Source organism: Cebus imitator, unplaced genomic scaffold, assembly GCF_001604975.1.
Source record: "Cebus imitator isolate Cc_AM_T3 unplaced genomic scaffold, Cebus_imitator-1.0 Scaffold24, whole genome shotgun sequence".
Taxonomy (NCBI): domain Eukaryota; kingdom Metazoa; phylum Chordata; class Mammalia; order Primates; family Cebidae; genus Cebus; species Cebus imitator.
In genome coordinates, this window is record NW_016107339.1 from 11626994 (window position 1) to 11651170 (window position 24177).

At 39.5% G+C, this 24177-nt stretch overlaps 1 protein-coding gene across 2 annotated transcripts in view; it reads left to right on the plus strand.

Moving 5' to 3' along the window:
• The window catches only part of ILRUN (inflammation and lipid regulator with UBA-like and NBR1-like domains), a 111065-nt gene that overhangs the window by 51540 nt on the left and 35348 nt on the right, over positions 1-24177 (plus strand). Inside the window, exon 3 of one of the 2 annotated variants that reach the window (XM_017522279.1) lies at positions 937-1134. The exons of the other annotated variant lie outside the window; for it this stretch is intronic. Within the exon in view, the coding sequence (XP_017377768.1) occupies positions 937-1134 (198 nt within the window). The remainder of the gene's footprint in view (positions 1-936; positions 1135-24177) is intronic. 2 annotated transcript variants of the gene reach the window in all.

Genomic DNA, 24177 nt, shown 5'->3' on the forward strand with positions numbered 1-24177 from the left:
GTGGTACATGCCTGTAATCCCAGCTACACAGGAGGCTGAGGCAGAATTGTCTGAGCCCAGGAGACGGAGGTTGCAGTGAGCGGAGATCGCACCCTGCACTCAAGCCTGGGTGACAGAGTGAGACTCTGTCTCAAAAGAAAAAAAAGGAAAAAAATGAATAGGTACCAAATAAGATCATTGACATTTCCGAAGGAGGAAAATTATTTCTACCAAAACCATGTCTCTGTGTTGCCATTCCCAGTACCTCCACTGGTGTCATTGTTCCTGTGACCACAGTTCATTCATCATTCATGTTATCAGGGAGATCACCCCATTGTTTACATTTTACCACCACATGAGGTCTAAACTTTTACTGCCTTTTCTATTCATGTGGTCTCTTGAGCTCTTGAGTATTTTATAGTTAGGGACCCCAGAAGAAAAATCATACCTCAGGCAAAAAGCAATTTTAAAATGAGAATACTACCACTGAAATTACTCCTTGTGTTTCATCCTCTTGTTTCTGTGCAAAAAACTGGCAACAATCAGTTTGTTTGTGAAAATGGACATGTGTTACCTTTTAGTAGAGAGAGATGTTCCCTAAACGTGGCCTGTGCTTCATCTCCATGGCTCTTCATGGACATCATTCTTAGGTTCTACAGATTCAGTGTGATGTGTGGCCTTCCCTGTGGTCACCTGAAACACATGTTGTCTTGACGAACTGCCTTGCGTTGCCTTATGTGCTTCTTCATAGGGTTAAACTATTGGTCAGAGGTTGTTGGTTCTGATAATTCTTCTGATCAGTTGTGTGAGACAATAATTTGGCTCAGGTGTATGTGGTTAGGTTTATGTATGTATGTGAGACAAAGAAAGAGGCCTCTTCTACATAGTTTCATAATAAACTACACCCAGCATAGGACCATTGATTGCCTAACATTTTTTTCTTTTGCTTGAACTCAGGGGCAGAGGCCTGGCCTCCAGGGGTTTGTCTTAAATATGTCGGGGGAGACCAATTTGGACATGTGAACATGGTGATGGTGAGATCGCTAGAGCCCCAAGAGATTGCAGATGTCAGCGTCCAGATGTGCAGCCCCAGCAGAGCAGGAATGTATCAGGGACAGTGGCGGATGTGCACTGCTACAGGACTCTACTATGGAGGTGAGTATGTCCTTGTGCAGCCCAGGGTGAAGGAATTAAGGTAACATCTTACAACATCCCCAGTGTTGCTCACAGAGCCTGTCAAATTGTATAATAGGGCATGGCCTCTTTTTAACAGTCACCCCATGCAGATAAATGATTTGCATTTTATGACTAATTGATTTAGTCTAGTGCTCCTTCTTTTATTCTAGGAATATAAGTATAATTTAGTGGCCTGTACGAGGTATTATATTTTGCATTCTAAATAAATATTTAGTAATGCTATTGTTTTTGTTATATAAACTGGTAGATGCTATAATAATACTGAAGGCAGTACTTGTTCTCAAAGTCTCTAGACACAAGTCATATAAAACAGATAATGCACAAAATGTGCATACTTCTTTCAACCTACTTGTCAAACTGCTAACATATCTCACTCCCTTCCTTTTATTGCCAAACTTTTTGAGCAGTGATCTATACTCACTGTCTCTTCTTTCACATTTTCCATTTACTCTTCAACCCAATTTATTTTTTATCCACTCCCCACTCCAGTGAAAGTTAATCAGTGACTACCCTGTTTCCAAATCCAGTAGCCTCTTTACAGTCTTCATACCAGTTGACCTTTTAATGATCATTTGGCACCATACTACACGTTTTTTGAAATATGTACCTCTTAGAGTCATATGACGCCTCTCCTGTTTTCCTTTTTCTTCTCTGAATGTTATTTCTCTGTCTCTGTTTATTCTCAACTTTACCCTGGAATTCCTAGATTCTCAGTTGGACCCCATTCATGCTTGGTCACCTCATCCAGCCATGTGGCTTCAGCTTTCACCAGTATACCATACACCGTGATGCTCAAATTAATATCTAGAGCTGTGGCCTCTTTTCAGAACCCCACACCCATGTTTTGATTCCTTATGGCAGATTTTTTAACATCTCCTGAACATAATTTGTAACTTTTGGGCATGGTAGCACATGCCTATAATCCCAGCACTTTGGGAGGCTGAGGTGAGAGGATCATGAACTCAAGGGGCTCAAGATCAGCCTGGGCAAAACAAGGAGATCCTGTCTCTACAAAAAATAAAAATAAATTAGCCAGGCATGGTGGTGTGAGCCTGTAGTTGCAGCTACTTGCGAGGTTGATGTGGGAGAATTGCTTGAGCCCAGTAGGTCGAGGTTGCAGTGAACCATGATCATGCCACTGCACTCCAGTCTGGATGATGGAGTGAGTACCTGTCTCAAAAAAAACAGAACAAAATTAACCTTATATCCTTCTCGTTGGCAACCCACTGAGATAATCAGGTCAGAAACCTAGGAGCCATCATTTGTTCTGTCATTCCTAATCACAAACAGATTCCTGTTGGTTCCACTATATCCTGTTCTCTGGAGATCAAAAACAAATAAATAGTAAATAGTACTTGCCCTCAGGGAGCTCTTAACTGGAATCATGGCCTATAGGCCAGTAGGACCTTTGGAGTTATTTCTAGATGTCCTAGAATTAATGATCTCATATATGTTTTTGGAGCCAGTGGCAACTTTAGAAATGTTAATATTAGAAAGAGTCTCATAGTGCTTATGTGACATCATTCTTTGCCGAAAGCCTTTGTACCTACTGTAATGAAGCCAAACTCCTTGGCAAGGGTTATAAAGCTCACGGCCTGCCCTGGCCTCATTTTCACTCCCATCTTCAGTCATCTCCTAACTCCCCCACGGTCAGTCCCCGAAGGTGCCATGTGCTTTCACTTCTCCAAGCCCTTGCCCATTTCTCTCATTACCTGACATATCCTTTTCTTTCATCAAACTGCTGCTCATCCTCAAGGCCCTGCCTGAGTCACCTTTCCTCCTTCCTTCCTCCCCTCTTGCCTGCTTTCCTCACTACCCTAAGAAAATGTATCCCTCCTCCTTGATTAATACTATGCACGTGCTTATTATTATATTTAACACATTGTATATTAGGTGCTTGTTTTGCTGATCCTTTTCTCCTACTAAATTGTGAACTCTGTTTAATAATTGAATAATCACATATCAGAATGCAGAGAGATTATTTGTCCCTTCCCTGTAGGACCCCATTTTCAGGCAGTGTCTGTTAAGAGTCCCCTCGACCTGCGGTGGGAAGTTGTTTCTCCCATTCTGAGCTCCTTTACATTAGCTCTTCACCTCTCACTCCCTTGTTTCTTCTCTTGGCACTTTTACCTCTTTCTACCCATTTAATTTGATAAATGTTTCATGTCACCTTTAAAACTGAAGGTGACATGTCTGATTTATCTTTGTAACTCTCAAAAATGTTGAGCTCAGTGCAGAATGGAGAGTGACTACTTAGTAAATTTTAAAAATGAATGTCACCATTTTTAAGGGGAGAGGAATACAATATATGTGACTTTAAAAAAAATCCCTTTGATGAAAAAATACTACTTCTCAGTGTTCCCCCGTGGCTAAGAAATCTAGTCTTGTTTTATGTGTGTGTTTTTTAGTGTTAAATTTAAAATAATTATCACTCTGTGGCATATTACATTTTATACTCGTAACAGCCCTCACAAATTCAAAAGTAGGTGGAGTATAAATATGAGGGGACTTCAAAATATCGTGGAAAAATGGAATTAAAAGATAAAAGTAAAGGTGCAGGCACAGTGGCTCAAAGCCTGTAATCCCAGCACTTTGGGAGGCTGAGGCGGAAAGATCACTTGAGATCAGGAGTTTAAGACCAGCCTGGCCAACATAGTGAAACCCCATCTCTACTAAAAAAACAAAAATTAGCTGGGTGTGGTGGCTCACACCTGTAATCCCAGCTACTCAAGAGGGTGAGGCAGGAGAATTGTTTGAACCTGAGGGGGGGAGGTTGGCATGAGCTGAGATCGCGCCACTGAACTCCAGCCACGGCGACACAGAGAGGCTATATATGTATAAATATATATGATAAAAAATAAGATAAACTTTATTTCTCAAAGTTAGCTTCATCAAGTTCAAGACACTTTTGTAAGTGATGATAACAGCTATTTAGTCCATCCCCAAAGAACTGAGGGTCCTAGGAATTTAAACATATAAATGCAGGGTTTTTTACATTATTAACTGAAGAAAATTTGGTGTCCAGTAAAGACTTTAAGACTAGGAAACAAAAAGAAGGTAGAAGGAACCAAATCAGGACTGTAAGGTGGATACCTAATGATTTCCCATGGAAACTGTTAGAAAATTGCCTGTGTCTGATGAGAGGAATGAGCAGGAGCATTGTCATAGTAGAGAAGAGCTTTTTCTGCTAAAGCTTTGGCCAACTTTCTCAAAACTACTATACATGCACACTTTTTTTTTGTTTTTTTGAAATGGAGTCTTGCTCTTATCTCCCAAGCTGCAGTGCAATGGGATGATCCCAGCTCACTGCAACCTCTGCCTCCAAGTTCAAGCGATTCTCCTGCCTCAGCCTCCCGAGTAGCTGGGACCACAGGCACCCGCCACCATGCCTGGCTAATTTTTTTGTATTTTAGTAGAGATGGGAGTCTCACCATACTGGCCAGGCTGGTCTCGAACTCCTGACCTCAGGTGATCTGTCCACCTTGGCCTCCCAAAGTGCTGGGATTACAGACATGAGCTACTGTGCCCGGCCTCTCGCTCTCTCTTTCTTTTTATCTTCTTTTTTTTTTTTGCCTGGTCACCCAGGTTGGAATGCAGTAGAATGATCATAGCTCACTGCAGCCTTGAAGTCCTGGGCTTAAGCAATCCTCTTGCCTCAGCCTCCCAAGTTAGCTGAAACTACAGGCATGTGCCATCATGCCTAGCTTTTTTTTTTTTTTTTTGGTAGAGACAGGACCTCCCTATGTTGTCCAGGTTGGTCTCAATTCCTGGACTCAAGTGGTCCTCCTGCCTCAGTCTCCTAAAGTGTTGGGATTACAGGTGTGAGCCACTGTGCCCAGCTCTCAAAACACTATTATCATTCTTTGGCCCCCTAGAAAGTTGACAAGCAAAATACCCTGAGCATCCAAAAAAATCGTTGCCGTGACCTTTGCTCTTGACTGGTCCACTTTTGCGTTGACTGGCCCACTTCCACCTCTTGGTAGCCATTGCTTTGTGCTTTGCCTTTAAGATTCCACTGGTAAAGCCGTGTTTCATCTCCCGTTACAGTTATTTGAGAAATACTTCAGGATCTTGATCCCACTTGCTTAAGATTTCCATTGAAAGCTCTGCTCTTGTCTGCAGCTAATCTGGGTTCAATAGTTTTGGCACCCATTGATTGGAAAGTTTGCTCAACTTTAATTTTTTACTCAGAACTGTGTAAGCCGAATCAGTTGAGATGTCTGTGGTGTTACTGTTGTTTCTGCTATTAATCGTTGGCTGTTCTTCAGTCAGCGCATAGACAAGATTAATTTTTTCCTCCAAAATTAATGTGGATGTTCCGCTGCTATGGCGTCTTCAGTGTCATCTTGTCCGTTCTTAAAACAGGTGATCCATTTGTAAACTGCTGATTTCTTTGAGGCATTGTCGCCATGAACTTTTTGTAAAGCATCGGTGATCTTCCATAGTGGATTCAAACTTCACTATGAATTGGATATTTGCCCTAGCTTCAATTTTAGCAAAATTCATATTGCTCTGATAGGGGTTCTTTTTAAACTGATGTCTTGTCCTTAGTGCCTCAAACTAGATGCTGTTCAGATTTATTATAACAAGTTAGTATGAGTTTATTTCGATGCTAAAAAAAAAATTTGGGATCCATGCATAGTTTTTTCATAATACTCATTTTCCATGAATTTTTTCTTTTTCTTTTTTAAAAAAATTTAATTCTGTGCTTACTCACCATGAACTCTTTGAATATGCTTTGTATACTAGCTTTGGGGTAAAAACTTTAAATTTTTAACTTAAAACCCTTAATTTTAACTTAAAAACCTTTTCTTGGTTTTACAGTCTATAAGTTGTTTCTCAGGACTTTTGGAATCTAACGTCTTCAAGGGATTTTAATAATTCATCTGATTTTGTAGTTTTCAAGAATTTTTATTAAGCTATAGAACCTTTTCCTTGATGGAAGTATATATGAATGCCTCCCTGTAAAATGGGAAAGGATAAAAATGAAATGTTTTATTGAATTGGGGGCTTCCTTGGCCTAATTTTCCCTGCCCTTTTGCGCCTGGGATGACCTCTGGAGCTTTGTGGGGTATAGTTTGCCAACCTTATATCTGCTCCAGTGAAGAGTTTAATTCCATTTTATGAAGTATTTCATTGAATCTAAATTATTATTGGTTGTAAAACATCTCCTAGTATCAGAAATGTTACATGACTTAACAGAAAGTGAATAGATTATGTATAAAACCACAGCCATGTGCACATGGAAAAAAATGAACTGTTGTAATAGCCATGATTGGTTCACTCTGCTTACTAGCTTATTGAGTGTAATATAGTGGTAAGAGTGTAGACTGTAGGACTCTGTTGCCTGGGCACAAACTTGGACAAATTAGATAACTTCTCTGGACCTCATCTTTGTGTTTTAACAATAAAAGATTGCTTTTTGGAGGTTTCTGGTTTTGGCGGGGTAGTTGCTTCTGTAATCTTTAGATGGTCTTCTTTAGAAATAATCCACTCCCTTTATTTTTATAGACTGTTTCAGTTCATGTTTCCTCTTAGAAAGAATTTTTGCTCTATGCAGTCATTTACAGGTCTCCTGTAAAAGGTCTCCTCCACCCCATTTCAGCTTGGTATTGCTCTCTGAGTTTTTCAGCATGTTGTGTGGACAGTTCTTCACTGTGTGGTGCATATTACAAGACTTTCAGCCTCCTCCCACTAAGGAGCTGTAGCTTCACCTATTTATCTTGAAAATAAACACTGTCCCTACCACACAAATTTCTAGCTCACTTGGTCCAAAACTAATAAGTATCTGATTTTGGCAGATTTATTTTTGAGCCCTAGCATTTTATCTTTTTTTTACCTGACTTTGATACCCCTCTCCACTCTACCCCACCAAAGAATTAGCTTCTTAGCTTTTATCTGAGTAGCAAATACTAGCTAATAGTAGAAAGTACTAATAAATTCTAGTACTTACTATTTGTCAGGTATTATTTTGGGCTTTTTACATATGTTACCTTATGAAATATTAGCTGCATTTTATGAATGAGGAAACTAAAGACCAGGGAGGCTTAAGGTCTAGTAAAAGCGGTAAATTAGTTACAAATTATAGTTATAAATTAACAAAAGTAATTTTATTATCTTTGTCATTACTTTGGCTATCACTACTCTCTGGGGCTCAGAAGGAAACTTTGGTTCTAGGGTATTAATACTCGATAGAGTTTAGTGAGGGTGGAGTGTATGATCCCTAAGTCCTCTCTCCACTTCCAGAGTGAGTGGGCATTGGGGTGGAATTGAGATTGGCAGGGCTATTCTTAGGTAGTTGGGTGTCAGTTTTCCCCAGAGAGTTCCTGCCTGCTAGAAGATACTCAGTTCTATAGGATGTTGGACTCTGGGCAAAGAGTAAGCAGCATGAGTAATTGTGCCTCTTTTAGCCTGGATACCAGTAATAATATGCTTCATCTCTTCCTAGCAGAGTACCTTCTTCCAGAATTCCAAAGAGAGATTTATCCTGTACCATGATGGTTTGTTTCCTCTAAGAGTACTAGTTGTGAAATAAGCTAAGGTCAAGTTGATAGTCTGGTTATCTTGTACTAGTGGGGTATTCCACTACTTCAAGTAGTTTTTGTTAAATACCTCACATGGGTCCCTAGGGACATTTCACAAATTGAGTAAATAGCCTATGCATTATTCATTTGGTTTCTCAGAGTTTAGAAATGAAGTTCCCCTTATGAAGGTCCTAAACCACAATATGTCTATATGTTGGGAAACTTTTGGGTGCTTTGTTTAAGCTACACTGTTTATTTCCCAAAAGCTTTGTAAGTTCTTCCTTTAGTTTCTCCATTTTATAGCATGTCCTCCCTAATCAGGTAATGTGAAATAAGGAAAGAATTCATTATTTCTCACTTACGTTTTAGTTAACATCATGTTACAAAAAAAGCTGTGGTTTCATACAAACTTCTTCATACTAGAATCCATGTCGTCTTCTACTTACATGCTTTTCTGCCTGACATTTCTCCCAGTTTTCTTGCCCTTTTGCCTATTAACCCCACCTTTAGAACATTGTTTTATGTTGAACTCAAAAAGACTTCATCTGCTTCTAGAAAACCCTCCATAAGATGCTCACTCTGTCAATTCTGAGCTCTAGAATTCTCTAATACCAGAAATAAGAGTAGCCCTTGAAATAAGATTTCATTTTTGATTTTTTTTTTCTTTTTTGAGAGAGGGTCTTGCTCTGTCACCCAGGCTGGAGTGCAGTGGTGTGATGACGGCTCACTACAGCTGCGACCTCCTGGGCTCAAGCAGTCCTCCTGTCTCAGCCTCCCAAGTAGCTGGGACCACAGGCATGGTTTTTTGTTTTTGTTTTTGAGAGATAGGGTTTTGTCAGGTTGCCCAGGCTGGTCTTGAATTCCTAGGCTCAAGCCATCCTCCCACCTTGGCCTCCCAAAGTGCTGGGATTACAAGCATGAACCACAGCACCCTGCCAAATTTCATTTTGATAACAGAAGTGCTAGCCTGAAGCTGTGACTTGCATGGACAATGTTTTAGAATGAACATCTCAAAATGTAAATGAGATCTGAAATTTTAAAATATTGTGTTATGATATGTTAGGCTATTTCACCTTTGAAGAAGGGAACCTGCCATTGGTTGCACTGCCACTAGGTGGTGGTGATTGTTTGGTGGTCATTTCCAGATCTGTGTGAGTCAAAGGCTGGACGTGGTGGCTTATGCCTATAATCCTAGCACTTTGGGAGGCTGAGGCAGGTGGATTGCCTGAGCCTAGGAGCCCAAGACCAGCCTGGGCAACATGGTGAAACTCCATCTGTACCAAAAATACAACAAATTAGCCAGGCATGGTGGCACGCACCTGTAATCTCAGCTACTTGGGAATCTGAGGTGGGAGGACCGCTTGAGCCTGAAAGGCGGAGATTGCAGTGAGCCAAGATTGCTCCACTACACACCAACCTGGGTTGACAGAGTGAGACCCGGTTTCAGCAATAACAACGGCAATGTGAAATGGCTGTACTGTTCAGATTAACTTCTAAAATGCATATGTGTGGGTCTTGAACCTTCTAAGGGCCATGAAAAATTTAAAAATAGGTTGAAGCAGTGATCCTTTTGTAAAGTGTAGTAATTAAGATATTCCATGTCCAGGCAGTAAAGCATCAAATGTTTTCACTGTCTTGTTACTTGGCTGTGAGTAGTGTTAATGTGTGCTAATTAGTTAGTGCTAATGATGTTTACTTTATAATTAATTTTCTTACTCCTCAACACACCACACACATATATAGAAAAGGATTTGGTAGAGGGCAAAAATATAATTTGAAAGCTGCACCTTTTTTACTTAGGGTAGCCAGAGCCCTTCTATTAAACAGGAGCATCTTTAATCGGAAATGTTGGATTCCAGAAATTCTGAATTTAAGGGAGTAGTGATATTTCCTTAAAGATTTTTAAAAATCAAGTGGAATTCTGTATTAAAATACTAGCATACTTACTGTTAAAAGGAAAATAAATAGTTGTAAACCGTTGACCATTTTAACGATTACATCAGCATGATTTGTATCTTAATATGATCCTTAACTTTTTTGTATATATGTATTAGTAAGGACTGTAGCTTAGGCTCGATCTAGTTAAAGTGTTTTACTTAGTTAGGGAATATGACCCTATTAGAGTAAAACATTTGCAAATAGAACTTACTGCACTTCCCTAATTCTGAAGTGACAGTGGTTTTAATATGCATCCTTAGTTTAATGATTACTTTCCTTGCAGGAGAGAGAGATAGAGCCACTACCATATTAAATGAACACATTAATTATATGATTCATCTTGATTTCAGATATGTTAAAAACAAGGAAAAAATAATACTTAAAAATTAAATATGTATGTTTTCCCTTTAGAAAAAATACATGTGCATATATGCTGAAACCATTTCAGGGAAGAAATTCTTAAGAAGGTTTCACTGAATTGCTGGCCTCTGGGTTTTTAGTAAGTTTGGGAGTTTTTAGTAAGTTTCGTTTTGTACACTTGCCCCTAGATCAGAGTAGAACATGTTTCTTTTAAATAAGGACGTAAGCCTAATTGACTTTTATTCAAATAATCACTATATGCAATAAAACTAATGTGTAGTGCTTTTTTTTTTTTTTAACAGAATGATGACTGACATCTTAAACAATGTATAGGTCTTTTAAACTTTTATCTAATTGCTTAGTTTTTGATGCAGTTTATATTCTTGAATTACTGCTTAGAATGTAGTCATAACTTCATTCTTTGAAACCTCACATTAGCCTTATAGTTAAAGGTGAGGATCTTTGAAGAGGATAATCTCTTATTGAAAAGCAAATTGTATTCTGTTCCTGTAATGATGGTTTGACACCAGCCTCATAATGCTCTAATGGGTTTTACCTTGAAATGGCAAGGACATTTTTCAGTTAGAAATTAGTTTGTTCTGTGTAATTTTCATTTTTGAAAAAACAAACAACAACAACAACAAAAACTTTCTTTAGCTTTGCCTTTTTCTCCTTGTTAAAGAGTTTACAGTTTCCTTGACTTACAAAGGGAATGTCAGCATTGGACATTCAGTCCCAATGAGAAATGTTGTGAACCTGCTGGCCTCTGGGTTTTTTTTTTTTGTTTTTTGTTTTGAAATAGAGCGTCTCACTCTATCACTCAGGCTGGACAGTGTCATGACTTAGCTCACTGTAGCCTTGAACTCCTGGGCTCAAGCAATCCTCCCGCCTCAGTCTCCTGGGACTGCATACCTGGGTAATATTTTTAAAACCTTTTTTTGTGGCGTTGGGGATCTCATTGTGTTGCCAGGGTTGGTCTCTAAATTCCTGGCCTCAAGCGATTCTTCCTGTTCGCCTCCCAAAGTGCTGGGATTACAGGTGTGAACCACTATGGCCAGTCTGGATTTTGCTTTGTAGTAACAAATGTCCTTCCAGTTTCCTCTTAAGATTTCTAGGCCTGGCGCAGTGGCTCATGCCTATAATCCCAGCACTTTGGGAGGCCGAGGCGGGCAGATCAGCAGAGGTCAGGAGTTTAAGACCATCCTGTCCAATATGGTGAAACCCAGTCTCTGCAAAAACACAAAAATTAGCCAGGCATGATGGCAGGTGCCTCTAATCCCAGCTACTCAGGAGACTGAGGCAAGAGAACCCCTTGAACCCAGGAGGCCAGTAGGCAGAGGTTGCAGTGAGCCAAGATCATGCCATTGCACTCTACCCTGAGTGACAGAGTGAAACTCCTTTTCAAAAAAAAAAAAAAGATTTCTAAGAGTTTTTTTTTTTTTCCTGCCTTGACCTCCTGGGCTCAGGTGATTCTCCCACCTCAACCTCTCTAGTGGCTGGCATTACAGGTGCACGCCATTGCACCCAGCTGATTTTTATTTTTAGTACAGACAGGGTTTTGCCGTGTTGTCCAGGGTGGTCTCAAACTCCTGGACTCATACAATCCACCTGCCGTGGCCTCCCAGAGTGCTGGTATTACAGGTGGAATGCCAGCCACTGTGCCCGCCCAGATTTCTAAGAGTTTTGCTTGTAGTTTGTTTTGACATGATCTTGAAAGCAGTTTAATTCTAAGGTGGCTTCGGTTTTGGCTCAGTACTTTTTATTTTCATAATTTCTCTTATATATACAGAAATCAGAAGTGATTACAAAAGTAAACTTTATTTCTGACCTGAGCCTTATTTGAGGACTTTAAAAAGTGTTTAGTAATACATTTTTTAAACTGAATGTAACCAAGATATTATCATTTCAACATATGACTCTAGCTGCATTCCAAGTACTCAATAGCAACATGTGGCTAGTGGCCTCCTCTTTTGGACAGTGCAGCTCTGTGGATGCTGGCTGATATGTTGTGCCATTTTTTTTTCTGTAAGAAGTTTTATAGAAGTGGTATTATTCTTTTTCTAAGGAATTTTCCAGTAAAACCATTCGAACCTGGAGGTGTTTAGGTTTTCAATTACTAGTTCAATTTATTTTCATAGTTATAGGTCTATGCAGGTAATCTATTTCGTCTTGAGTGATGTTGGGAAATTTCAAGGAGTTGGTCCTTTTCATCTAAGTTGTTGAATTTATGTTCATAGAGTTTGTAGTATCATCTTAGTATCCTTTTAACATCTATGTTTGATGATAATTCCTTCTTTCATTCTTGATATTTTGTCTCTTCTCTTTTTCTTTCTTTTAATAGATTTCCCAATTTTAATTGGTCTTTGCAAAGAATCAGTTTTTGGTTTTATTGATTTTTCTCTATTCTGGGTTCAATTATATGGATTTCTGCTCTTAATTTTATTAATTCCTTCTTGATTTATTTTCTGGTTTCTTAAGGTAGATACTGAGATCATTGCTTTGAGACCTTCCTTCATTTATATATAGGTGTTTAATACTATAAATTTTCCTCTAAGTGTTGGTTTTAGTTGAATCCCACAACTTTTGAAATGTATTTTTGTTTGTTTTTTTAATTTTAGACACTGCAGTGAATGCAGTAATGTATTTTTGTTTTCATTCAGCTCAAAGTATCTTCTAATTTCCCTTGAGACTTACTATTTGACCTATAGATTATGCAGAAGTGTCTTTAATTTTCAAACATTTGGGAATTTTTATCTTGTTTAGTGGTTCCTTTTTTTAAATATATTTTTAATTTTTTTACTTTTACTCTGTAGAGATGGAGGCTTGCTACCTTGTCTAGGCTGGTCTCAAACTCCTGGGCTCAAGTGATCCTTTTGCCTCAGCCTCCCAAAGTGCTGGTATTACAGGCATGTGCTCCTAGCCTTGTTAATAGTTTCTAGTTTAATTCCGTTGTGGTCAGAGAACATCCTTTGCATGATTTCATTCCTTCCCTCCTCCTCCTCCTCCTCCTCCTCCCTCCTCCCCTGCTCCCTCCTTTTCCCCTTCCTCGCTCCCTTCATCTTCCCCTCCCTCCATCTTTTCCTTTTTTCCCTCTCTTTTCTTTTCTTTCTGTTCTTTTCTCCCTTTCCTCCTCTCCCTCTCCCCATCTTCTTTTTTCTCTTCTCGCATATCTATCTATTCTCTTTTTTTTTTTTTTTTTTTTTNTTGAGATGGAGTCTTGCTTTGTTGCCAGGCTGAAGTGCAGTGATGCAATCTTGGCTCATTGCAGCCTCCGCCTCCTAATTTTGTATTTTTAGTAGAGACGAGGTTTCACCATGGCCAGGATGGTCTTGATCTTTTGACCTCATGATCCGCCCACCTTGGCCTCCCAAAGTGCTGGGATTACAGGTGTGAGCCACCACGCCTGGCCTCTTCTCTTCTTTTTGACAGGGTCTCACTCTGCCAAGCTTCCCAAGTAACTGGAACTACAGGTGCACACCACCATGCCTGTCTTGTTTTTTACTTTTTGTAGAGACAGGGTATTACTTTGTTGCCCAGGTTGGTCTCAACCTACTGGCTTCAAGCAGTCCTCCCACATTGGCCTCCCAAAGTTCTGGGATTACAGACATGAGCTACCACACTGGCTGACTTAATTTATTAAGGTGTTTATGACCCAGGACATATTGTCTATCTTGGTGAATATTCTGTGTGTCCTTCAAAAGCATGTGTATTTTGATTTGTTGGGTTGAATGTTCTATAAATGTGAGTTCGATCCGGTTGGTTGATTTTGTTGTTCGGTTCATTTATATCTGTTGATTTTTGTTGTTGTTGTTTATTAGTTCTTTCTATTACTGAGAAAAGAGTGTTGAAGAGTCTGACTACAATTGTGGATTTGTGTTGTTGCATTTTTTCTCCTTTCAGTTATTAGTTTTTAATTCATGTGTTTTGAAGCTCTGTTGTTATAGGCGTAACACATTAGGATTATCGTTTAGGTAAATTACCCATTTATTAATGTGTAATATCTCTTTTCTTCCCTGATAATTTTCTTTGCTCTGAAGACGACTTTGATGCTAGTATAGTCACTTTCACTTTCTTTTGACTAGTGTTTACAAGGTCTTTCTCCATCTTTTAACTTTAAACCTACATATATCATTTTATTTGGAGTTTCTTATAGATAGCATGTAGTTGGATCTTTTTTTTTCCCCTCCATTCTGACAATCTTTGTTTTCTAATTGGTGTGTTTAGGCCATTCACATTTAATATAATTATTGAAAGATTTGAATTTCGTTTTACTACTTTATTATATGTTTTGTTCTCTTAGTTGAAGACTTAAATCAGTCACATTGCTAAACTGATAAGTTGCTTGTGATTACATTTTTTTAAATGTATTTCTTTTGATAAGAAATACATGATTTATTATAGAAAATAAAGTCTAAAGAGAAAAGGAAACATTTGTTCTGCCATCCAAGTATAGACACTTTTTTTTTTTAGTGGAGTCTCACTCTGTCGCCCAGGCTGGAGTGCAGTGGTACGATCTCAGCTCACTGCAACCTCCGCCTCTCAGGTTCCTGCCTCAGCCTCCCAAGTAGCTGGGACTACAGGCTACACACTTGGCTAATTTTTGTATTTTGAGTAAAGACAGGGTTTCACCGTGTTGGTCAGGCTGGTCTCAAACTCCTGACCTCAAATGATCCATCCCCTTCAGCCTCCTAAAGTGCTGGGATTCCAGGCATGAGTGATCGCGCTTGGCCTAAGCACTATTAATGTATTCTTTTCCACATAGTTTTCAAAAGTCCATGCATTAAAAGCAAAAACTTTTTTGTTGTTAAAATATGGTATTCTGCTGTGTATCCTTATGTGACCTACTTTTTTCTCCCATTCACTAATGTTTTAGAACTTTCTTCCTTTAACGTTAAATGCTTTCAAAAACACAATTCCATACCATTCTATTAGATTACTGTTAACTAAACTGTAAACTATTATGGATGATTTGTTTTTTCCTAATTGTGGTAAAATCCACATAATAAATCATTTGACAGCATGCAGTTTAGTGGGACTTAATACATTTGTGGTGTTGTGCAACCATTATCTGTTTGATTCCAATGTATTTTATCACCCCAAAAGGAAACCCCATACCCATTAAGCAGTCACTCCCCATTCCTCCCTTCCTGCAGCCCCTGACAACCACTAATATTATTCCTGTCTCTCTGGGTAGATACTTCTTTTTGCTGGGATAGGGCAAGATATATAAATAGTCAGCAAATAATAAAATGCATTAGGCCGGGCGTGGTGGCTCACACCTGTAATCCCAGCACTTTGGGAGGCTGAGGTGGGTAGATCACTTGAGTTCAGGAGTTTGAAACCAGCCTGGCCAACTTGGTGAAACTCCATCTCTATCAAAAAAATACAAAAATTAGCTGGGCGTGCTGGCACACGTCTGTAATTCCTGCTACTTGGAAGTCTGAGGCACGAGAATGGCTTGAACCCAGAAAGTGGAGGTTGCGGTGAACTGAGATTGTGCCACTGCCCTCCACCCGGGGCAGCACAGTTAGTCCCTCTCTTATAAAAAGGCAGGGGGGGCAAGATGGGGGACTGAGAAACACTGGTGAAGTTCATAGTCCAGGAGTATAGGTTCACCAAAAAACTGAAACGTAATCACACCTTACCATTATGTTACTACTGGCTTCTTTACTACAGTTTCTTTTAGCCAGTACATCATGTCTGCCTTTCAGCAGGGCATACTAAAAAGCAAGAAGCACAGTTTGGAGAAATTAAATACCATCAGAATCAGTTTTGGCAGGCACATTGGAATTATTAGGCCAGGATTTTTTTTTAAAACTATAAATAGTATGCTAAGTTAAAAAGTAGACAACATGCAAGAACAGATGGATAATGTAAGCAGGGGAATGGAAATTCTAAGAAAGAATCAAAATGCTATAGATAAATATTAACAGAAATGAATGACTTTGATGAGCTTGTTAGTAGACTGGACACAGCTGAGGAAAGAATCTCTGAGCTTGTGGATATATCAATAGAAATTCCAAAACTGAGAAAGAGAGAAAAGGCTGAATAGAAACAGAACAAGCCAGGGACAGTGGTGAGTGCCTGTAGTCCCAGTTACTTGGGAGGCTGAGGCAGGAACATCCCTTGAGCCTAGGAGTTCAAGTCCAGCCTGTGCAACATAGTGAGACTTCATTGCCTAAAAAAACAAACCCAGAATATAGTAGCCTCCCCATCACCCCTATCTGCAGTTTCACTTTCCATGGTTTCAGTTACCCATAGTTAACTACAGTCCAAAGATATCAGATGGAAAATTCCAGAAATAAACAGTTCTTAAGTTTTAAATTGCATTCCATTCTGAGGGGCGTTCCATCTTGCCTAGGATATGAATCATCCCTTTGTCTAGCATATCCATGGGTATGCGGTATTCACTTTTTAGTCACTTGGTAGCTATAGATTGATTGTTGGGATATTGCAGGGCTTGTGTCAAAGTAACCCCTATTTTACTTAATCATGGCCCCAGAATGCAAGAGTAGTGATACTAGCATATTGTTGAAATTGTTCTATTAGTTTTTGTTGACCTGTTACTGTGCCTAATTTATAAGTCAAAATTTATCATAGATGTGTATGTATATGGAAAACATAGTGTGTGTAGGATTCAGTACTTGCCACACTTTCAGCATCCACTGGGAGTCTTGGAACTTTTTCCCCATGAGTAAAGGGAGGGCTGCTACATCCATGAACTGTGGAACAACTACAAAAGGTGTAACATATATGCATGATGGGAATCACAGAAGGAGAGTAGAGAAAGGAACAGAAACAGTATTTGAGGCAATATGGCTGCAGATTTCTCCAAATTAATGTCAGACATCAAATCACAGATTCAGGAAGCTCAGAGAACACCAAGCAAGATAATGCCCAGAAAACAACACCTAGCATATCATATTCAAACTGCAGACAATCAAAGATAAGAAAAATCTTGAAAGAAGCCAAAGGGAAAAAATACCTGACCTATAGAGAAGCAACAGTAAGAATTACACATGACTTCTTCTCAGAAATCATGCAATCAAGAAGAGAGTGGAGTGAATATTTTAAATGTTGATAAGCATGGTGGCTCACACCTATAATCTCAGCACTTTGGGAGGCCAAGGCAGAAGGATCACTTGAGCTCAGGAGTTCAAGACCAGCCTGGCCAACACAGGATAATTAAGGAATAGTATGAGCAACCCTATGCTCACAAACTTGATAACCTAGGTATAATGGAACAATTCCTTGAAATATAGTTTGCCAAAGCTTACTCAAGAAAACATAGACAACTTGAATAGGCCTTTGTCTGTTAAAAAAAATTGGATCAATAATTAATAAACTTCTAAAACAGAAAGCACCAGGTCCAAATGAGTTTTCTGGTGAATTCTACCAAACATTTAATGAAGAATTACACTAATTCTCTTTTTATATTTTTTTTAAATAGAATTTTGCTCTTTCCCCCAGATATATATACATATATGCATGATGGGAATCACAGAAGGAGAGTAGAGAAAGGAACAGAAACAATATTTGAGGCAATATGGCTGCAGATTTCTCCAAATTAATGTCAGACATCAAATCACAGATTCAGGAAGATTTCCTGATCACAGATTTCCCCCAGGCTGGTGTGTAGTGATCTCAGGTCACTGCAGCCTCTGTCTCCCAGGCACAAGTGATCTCACTTTAGCCTCCCAAGTAACTGGGGACTACAGGCATGTGTCACCACACCTGGCTAGTTTTCTTTTGGTAGAGATGGCATTCTACCATGTTGTCCAGGCTGGTATTGAACTCCTGGGTCAAGCAGTCTTCCTGTCTTGGCCTCTCAAAGTGCTGGGATTACAGATGTGAGCCACCACACCTAGCCTATACTAATTCTCCACAATTTCCTTCAGAAGATAGAAACAAATGGAATACTTCCTAACTCCTTCTGTGAGGCCACCATTACCCTAATACCCAAGCCTGATAAAGATTACAGGAAAACTACAAAACTATTTCTCATGAACTTAGATGCACACATCCTCAACAAAATATTAGCAGATTGAATTTCAAAAATGTGTAAAAAGGTCAGGCGCAGTGGCTCATACCTGTAATCTCAACACTTTGGGAGGCTGAGGCTGGCGGATCACCTGAGGTCAGGAGTTCGAGACCAGCCTGGCCAACATAGTGAAACCTCATTCTACTAAAAATAAAAAATTAGCTGGGCACGGTGGTGTGTGCCTGTAGTCCCAGCTACTTGGGAGGCTGAGGCAGGAGAATCATCTGAACCTTGCAGGTGGAGGTTGTGTTGAGTCAAGATCGCACCACTACACTCTAGCCTGAGCAACAGAGCGAGGCTCTATCTCAAAAAAAAAAGTGTAAAAAGAAGTATATGCAGGCCTGGGTGCCATGGCTCACGCCTGTAATCTCAGCACTTCAGGAGGCCAAGGCGGGTGGATCACTTGAGGTCAGGAGTTCAAGTCCAGCCTAGATGACATGGCAAAACCTCGTCTTTCCTGGAAATACAAAAATTAACTGGATATGATGCTGTACTCCTGTAATCCCAGCTACTCAGAAGGCTAAGGCAGGAGAATAGCTTGAACCTGGGAGGCAGAGGTTGCAGTGAGCTTAGATTGCTCCACTGCTCTCCAGCCTGGGCAACAGAGTGAGACTCTGTCTCAAAAAAAAAAAGTATATGCCATGACCATGTGGGATTATTTTGAATATTAAAAAATCAGTTAACTCTTCACATCAAGAGGCTAAAGAAAAAATTCATATGATCATACCAATAGATGTAGAAACAGCATTTGATAAAATCCAGCACCCATTTATTATAAAAATCTCTCAGCAAACTATGAATAGAGGGGAACCTCTCCTCAACTTGATAAAGAATATCTGCAGAAAACCTACAGCTAACATCATATTTAATGGTGAGAAACTAGATGCTTTCTCTTGAAGATTAGGGACAAGGCATGGGTGTTGTCTCTTTTTTCAACATTGACCTTGGCTGTGCACAGTGACTCATGCCTGTAATCCCAGCTCTTTGGGAAACTAAAGTGGGCAGATCACCTGAGGTCAGGAGTTCGAGATTAGCCTGGCCAACATTGTGAAACTTCATTTCTAATAAAAATACAAAAAAATTAGCCAGACGTGGTGGCAGGTGCCTGTAATCCCAGCTACTTGGGAGGCTGAGGCAGGAGCTTGAACCCGGAAGATCCTGTGAGCCAAGACCATGCCATTGCACTCCAGCCTGGGCGACAACACAAGCCTGTCTCAAAAAAACAAAAAAACGAAAAAACCCATTGACCTAACTAATGCAGTAAGATAAGAAACGGAAATAAAAGGTATAAAGATTGGGATGAAAGAAACAAAACTGTCTTTGTTAACAGATGACATGGTCATCTATGTAGAAAATCTAAATGAATCAGCAAAAAAATCTCCTAAACTGATATATGAATATAAGAAAGCTGTAGGATACAAGGTTAATATACAAACATTAGCCATATTCCTGTATACCAGTAACAAACAACCAGAGTTTGAAATTAAAAACACATTTTCATTATGTTAACATTCCAGTGAAACACGTAGGTATAAATGTAACAAAAACGTAAAAAAAATCTATATGAGGAAAATTGCAAAACTCTAATGAAATAAGTGAAAGAACAACTAAATATACAACATAATCTGAATCAGAATCTCTGCCCATTATTTTGTGGGTATTGACAAACTGCTTCTGAAGTTTACATGGAAAGGTAGAAAACCCAGAAATAGCTAATACAATAATGAAGGAAAAGAAAAAAGTCAGATGGCTGATGTTATTTGACCAAGGCTTATTAGAAGGTTGCAGTAATCAAAACGGTATAGTCAAACAGAATAGTCTAGAAGCAGACTCACAGAAACATAGTCAACTTAAAACAGCAACTCAAAGTACTATAAATAAAAAACAAAAATTAGCCAACTGATCTTTGATAAAGGAGTACAGGAAATATGCTGGAGAAATGATAATCTTTTCAACAGTTGGTGCTGGAACAACTGGACATCCACATGCAAAAAAAATCCATCTGGACATAGACATTACACCCTTCACAGATTTCTGCCCTGTGAAAGACACTGTTAAGAGAATGACAAGATGAGCCAAATACTGGGAGAATTTTTTTTTTAATGAGATGGAGTCTCGCTCTGTCACCCAGGCTGGAGGGCAGTAGTGTGGTCTCGGCTCACTGCACCTTCCATCTCCCGGGTTCAGGCAATTCTCCTGCCTCAGCCTCCCAAGTAGCTGGGACTACAGGCATACCCTGCCACATCCAGGTTATTTTTTGTATTTTAGTAGAGGTGAGGTTTCACTGTGTTGCCCAGACTGGTCGAGAACTTCTGAGCTCAGGCAGTCTGCCCACCTCGGCCTCCCAAAGTGCTGGGATTATAGGCATGAGCCACTGCACTTGGTCTGAGAAAATATTTTTAAAGGACCCACCTGAAAAAGAATTACTATTCAAAATAAAAGCACTAAAACTTAAGAAAACAACCCAGTTAAAAAGTGGGCCAAAGACCTGAACAGATGTCTCACTAAAGAAGATGCACAGATGGCATGGCAAATAAAAACATATGAGAAGATATTCACCATCATATGTGTTTAGGACATTACAAGTTAAAACAACTATGGGATACCACTACATACGTATTAAGATGGCCATAATCCCAAACACCAGCAACACCAAATGCTGGCAGGAATGTGGAACAACAGGAACTCTCATTCACTCACTGCTGGTGGCAACAGGAACTCTCATTCACTCACTACATACCTATTAGGATGGCCATAATCCCAAACACCAGCAACACCAAATGCTGTCAGGAATGTGGAGCAACAGGAACTCTCATTCACTCACTGCTGGTGGGAATGCAAAAGTGTACAACCACATTCTCTTACCCTACCATCAGCAATTGCGTTCCTTTTTATTTACCCAAATATGTCGAAAACTTATATTCACACAAAAGCCTCCATACAAATGTTTATAGCAGCTTTATGTATAATTACCAAAACCTGAATGCAATGAAGACCTTCAGTTGATGAGTGGACAAATAAACTGTGGTACACCTTGACAATGGAATAGTACTCAGTACTAAAAAGAAATGATCCACCAAGGCACATGGAAGAATCTTAAATGCATATTACCGAGTGAAAGAAGCTGATCTGAAAAGCCTACATACTGTAGGATTCCAACTCTATGACATTTTGGAAAAGAAAACTGTGGAGACAGCAAAAGGATTAGTGATTGTCGGGATTGGGGAGAGATGAATAGGCAGGATACAGATTTTTAGGGCAGTGAAAGTATTCTGAATAATACTATTAATATCATGGGAGATACATGTCATTATACGTTTGTCCAAACCCATGGAATGTACAACACAGAGTGAACCCTAACGTAAACAATTGACTTTTGATGATAATGGTATATCAGTATTTGTTCATCGATTGTAACAAATAATAAAACCGTGGTGCATTATGTTGATAGGGAGGTTGTGCATATGTGGGGGAGGATAATATATAGGAAATATCTGTACCTTCCTTTTGATTTTGCTGTGAACCTAAAACTGCTATAAAAAAAATAAAATATGGCCAGGCACAGTGGCTCATGCTTGTAATTCCAGCACTCTGGGAGGCTGAGGCAGGAGAATCACTTGAGTTTGAGACCAGCCTGGGCAATATATTGGAAGGCCCCCATCTCTACAAAAAATTTAAATAGTAGCTGATCATGGTGACATGCACCTTGATCATGTCCTAGCTACTTTGTGGGCAAAGGTGGGAGATTGCTTGAGCTCAGGAGATCAAGACTATAGTGAGCTGTGATAGCACCACTGCACTCCAGCCTGGGCAACAAAGAGAGAGATCTGTCTTAGAAAAAGAAAAAAAAAAAGAATCTTTTAAAAAATGCTTCTCAATAACAAAAAATAATGAACAGTAAAAAATAATGACCTTTGAAAAAGTAGGATAGGCTGGAAGGACTTTCCCAAATATGGGAAACGTTACCAGATTTAGCCTTTTAACTAAATTAGATTCATGTTTGGTGATAGGGAGAAGGTACTTCATTTCTAAACTGAAAGAAGGTGAGCAAAAGCATAAACTCTGGTTAAGCATGACTAGTGCACTTTGGGGATTCTGTGGGAAGAATGGGAGATTAGAAATCATAATATTCTTTGATGAAGATTAGCACCCACTGGTTATCTGTAAGAGAGTTGAGTAGCTGACTGTCATGGATCAAGGTGTACAACTTCAGCATGTCTGACCAAGAGGACATCTGTATACTCTGCACATCAGATGTGGGTGGGTGGTGAGGTTGACTGCCTTTTATAGGATTGAGATGTCCAGATGGCCATGAGGGAGTTCTAATTACCACTGTGAGAGATGTTGATAGACCTGTTCAGTCTGGTGCTGAATTAATGCCCCCAAAGCTCTGTGCTCACATTTGAACCAGGAAAATACTTTGGCCTGTGAAGGGCCTGTAGTGGAGATGAGATGGAAGGGATGCTTGGTAAAGCTGGATAAGACCAAGGAAATGAAAAAATAGTGGGAAGAAATAGGAAAAAGGAGTGGGGGGGAGTAGGGAGAAGGGAGAAAGAAGAAACATTTAGGAAGTTCTGCTTTGTTGCTATATTCAACTCTGACTTCTATCAGTTAATTTGATGACTGAAGAGCTAATGTAGTTGACTTTGGAGAGAATGTTGAGGGGGAGAGGTTGCTATTTTATTTGTTCTGCTGGTTCTTGCACTAGTCCAGCTAGGTTTGTGATGTTGATGGGGAACAGTTTCCTTGAAGCCATAAACGAAGCCCATCCTCTTTTAGGAGAGAAGGAAGAGAGAGCAGAGTTAATATAATTATTATCTAACATCTCTAGGAACCAAAAGCTTTCACCAAGAATAACTAGTTACCATCAGTAATAATGTTTTACAATTTTTGTTCATAATTGTATCCAAGATAGGGTTTGAGTTTCTTTTAAAAGACCACTGAAGGTTTATATCTTATTTTGTTTTTAATTGTTCAAAACAAACACTTTAGCTCTGTAGAAGTTAAATATCACTTTGGAAGATGTACCAGAGGAATGGTTGGTTGTTGTTTTTAAATGGAATTTAAAGTTGAATTAGGTGGCTGGGCACAGTGGCTTACACCTGTAATCCCAGCACTTTGGGAGGCCACAGCAGGCTAATCACCTGAGGTAGGAATCCAAGACCAGCCTGGTAAACATGATGAAACCCCATTTGATCTTCCCTCTTTTTTATTTTTTTAATGTCCATAGCCATTTTTGGGTGTCGGCAGAGAAAAGGGGATGCTACTTGGTAACTAGTGTGTAGAGAACAGGGATGCTGCTAAACATTCCACATGAAACCCCATCTTTACTAAAAAACTATACAAAATAAGCCAGGTGTGGTGGCGCATGCTTGTAATCCCAGCTACTTGGAAGGAGAATTCCAGCGGAGACAGGAGAATTGCTTGAACTCTGAAAGGAGGTTGTAGTGAGCAATCACACCATTGCACTCAAGCGTGGGCAAGAAGAGTGAAACTTAATCTCAAAAAAAAAAAAAGTGTAAATTAGGTAAATTAATTAGTTGGTAATCCAGAATTTGACCCTGGTTATTGAATTAATAAATACTTGCTTGTACTTGGAAGTACTTCTTGAATATCTTATTCTGAATTTTGCGCTTTGATGAGAACCGTACAGATATCAAGATGCACCAAGTATGTCCTGATTATACCGGTTGATAAATTCACCAGAAGTGGTGAAAGAGGCCAGGCACAGTGGCTCACACCTGTAATACCAGCACTCTGGGAGGCCAGGGTGGGTGAATCACTTGTGGTCAGGAGTTCAAGACCAGACTGGCCAACATGGCAAAACCCCATCTCTGCTAAAAATACAAAAGTTAGGTGGGCATGGTGACAGGCATCTGTACTCCCAGCTACTTGGGATGCTGAGGCATGAGAATCACTTGAACCCGGGAGGCAGAGGTTACAGTGAGCCAAGATGGTGACACCACTCTAGCCTGGGCGACAGAGAGAGACTTTGTCTCAAAAAAAAAAAAGGGAGTGTTGAAGGAGTAAGAATACCAGCCATTTGTCTTCCTACTTGCATGTAAAAGGGACAATATTTAAATGTTAAGCCTTTTTATCCAATGTTATATTTAAGTGCTTTTTTTTTTTTTTTTTTTT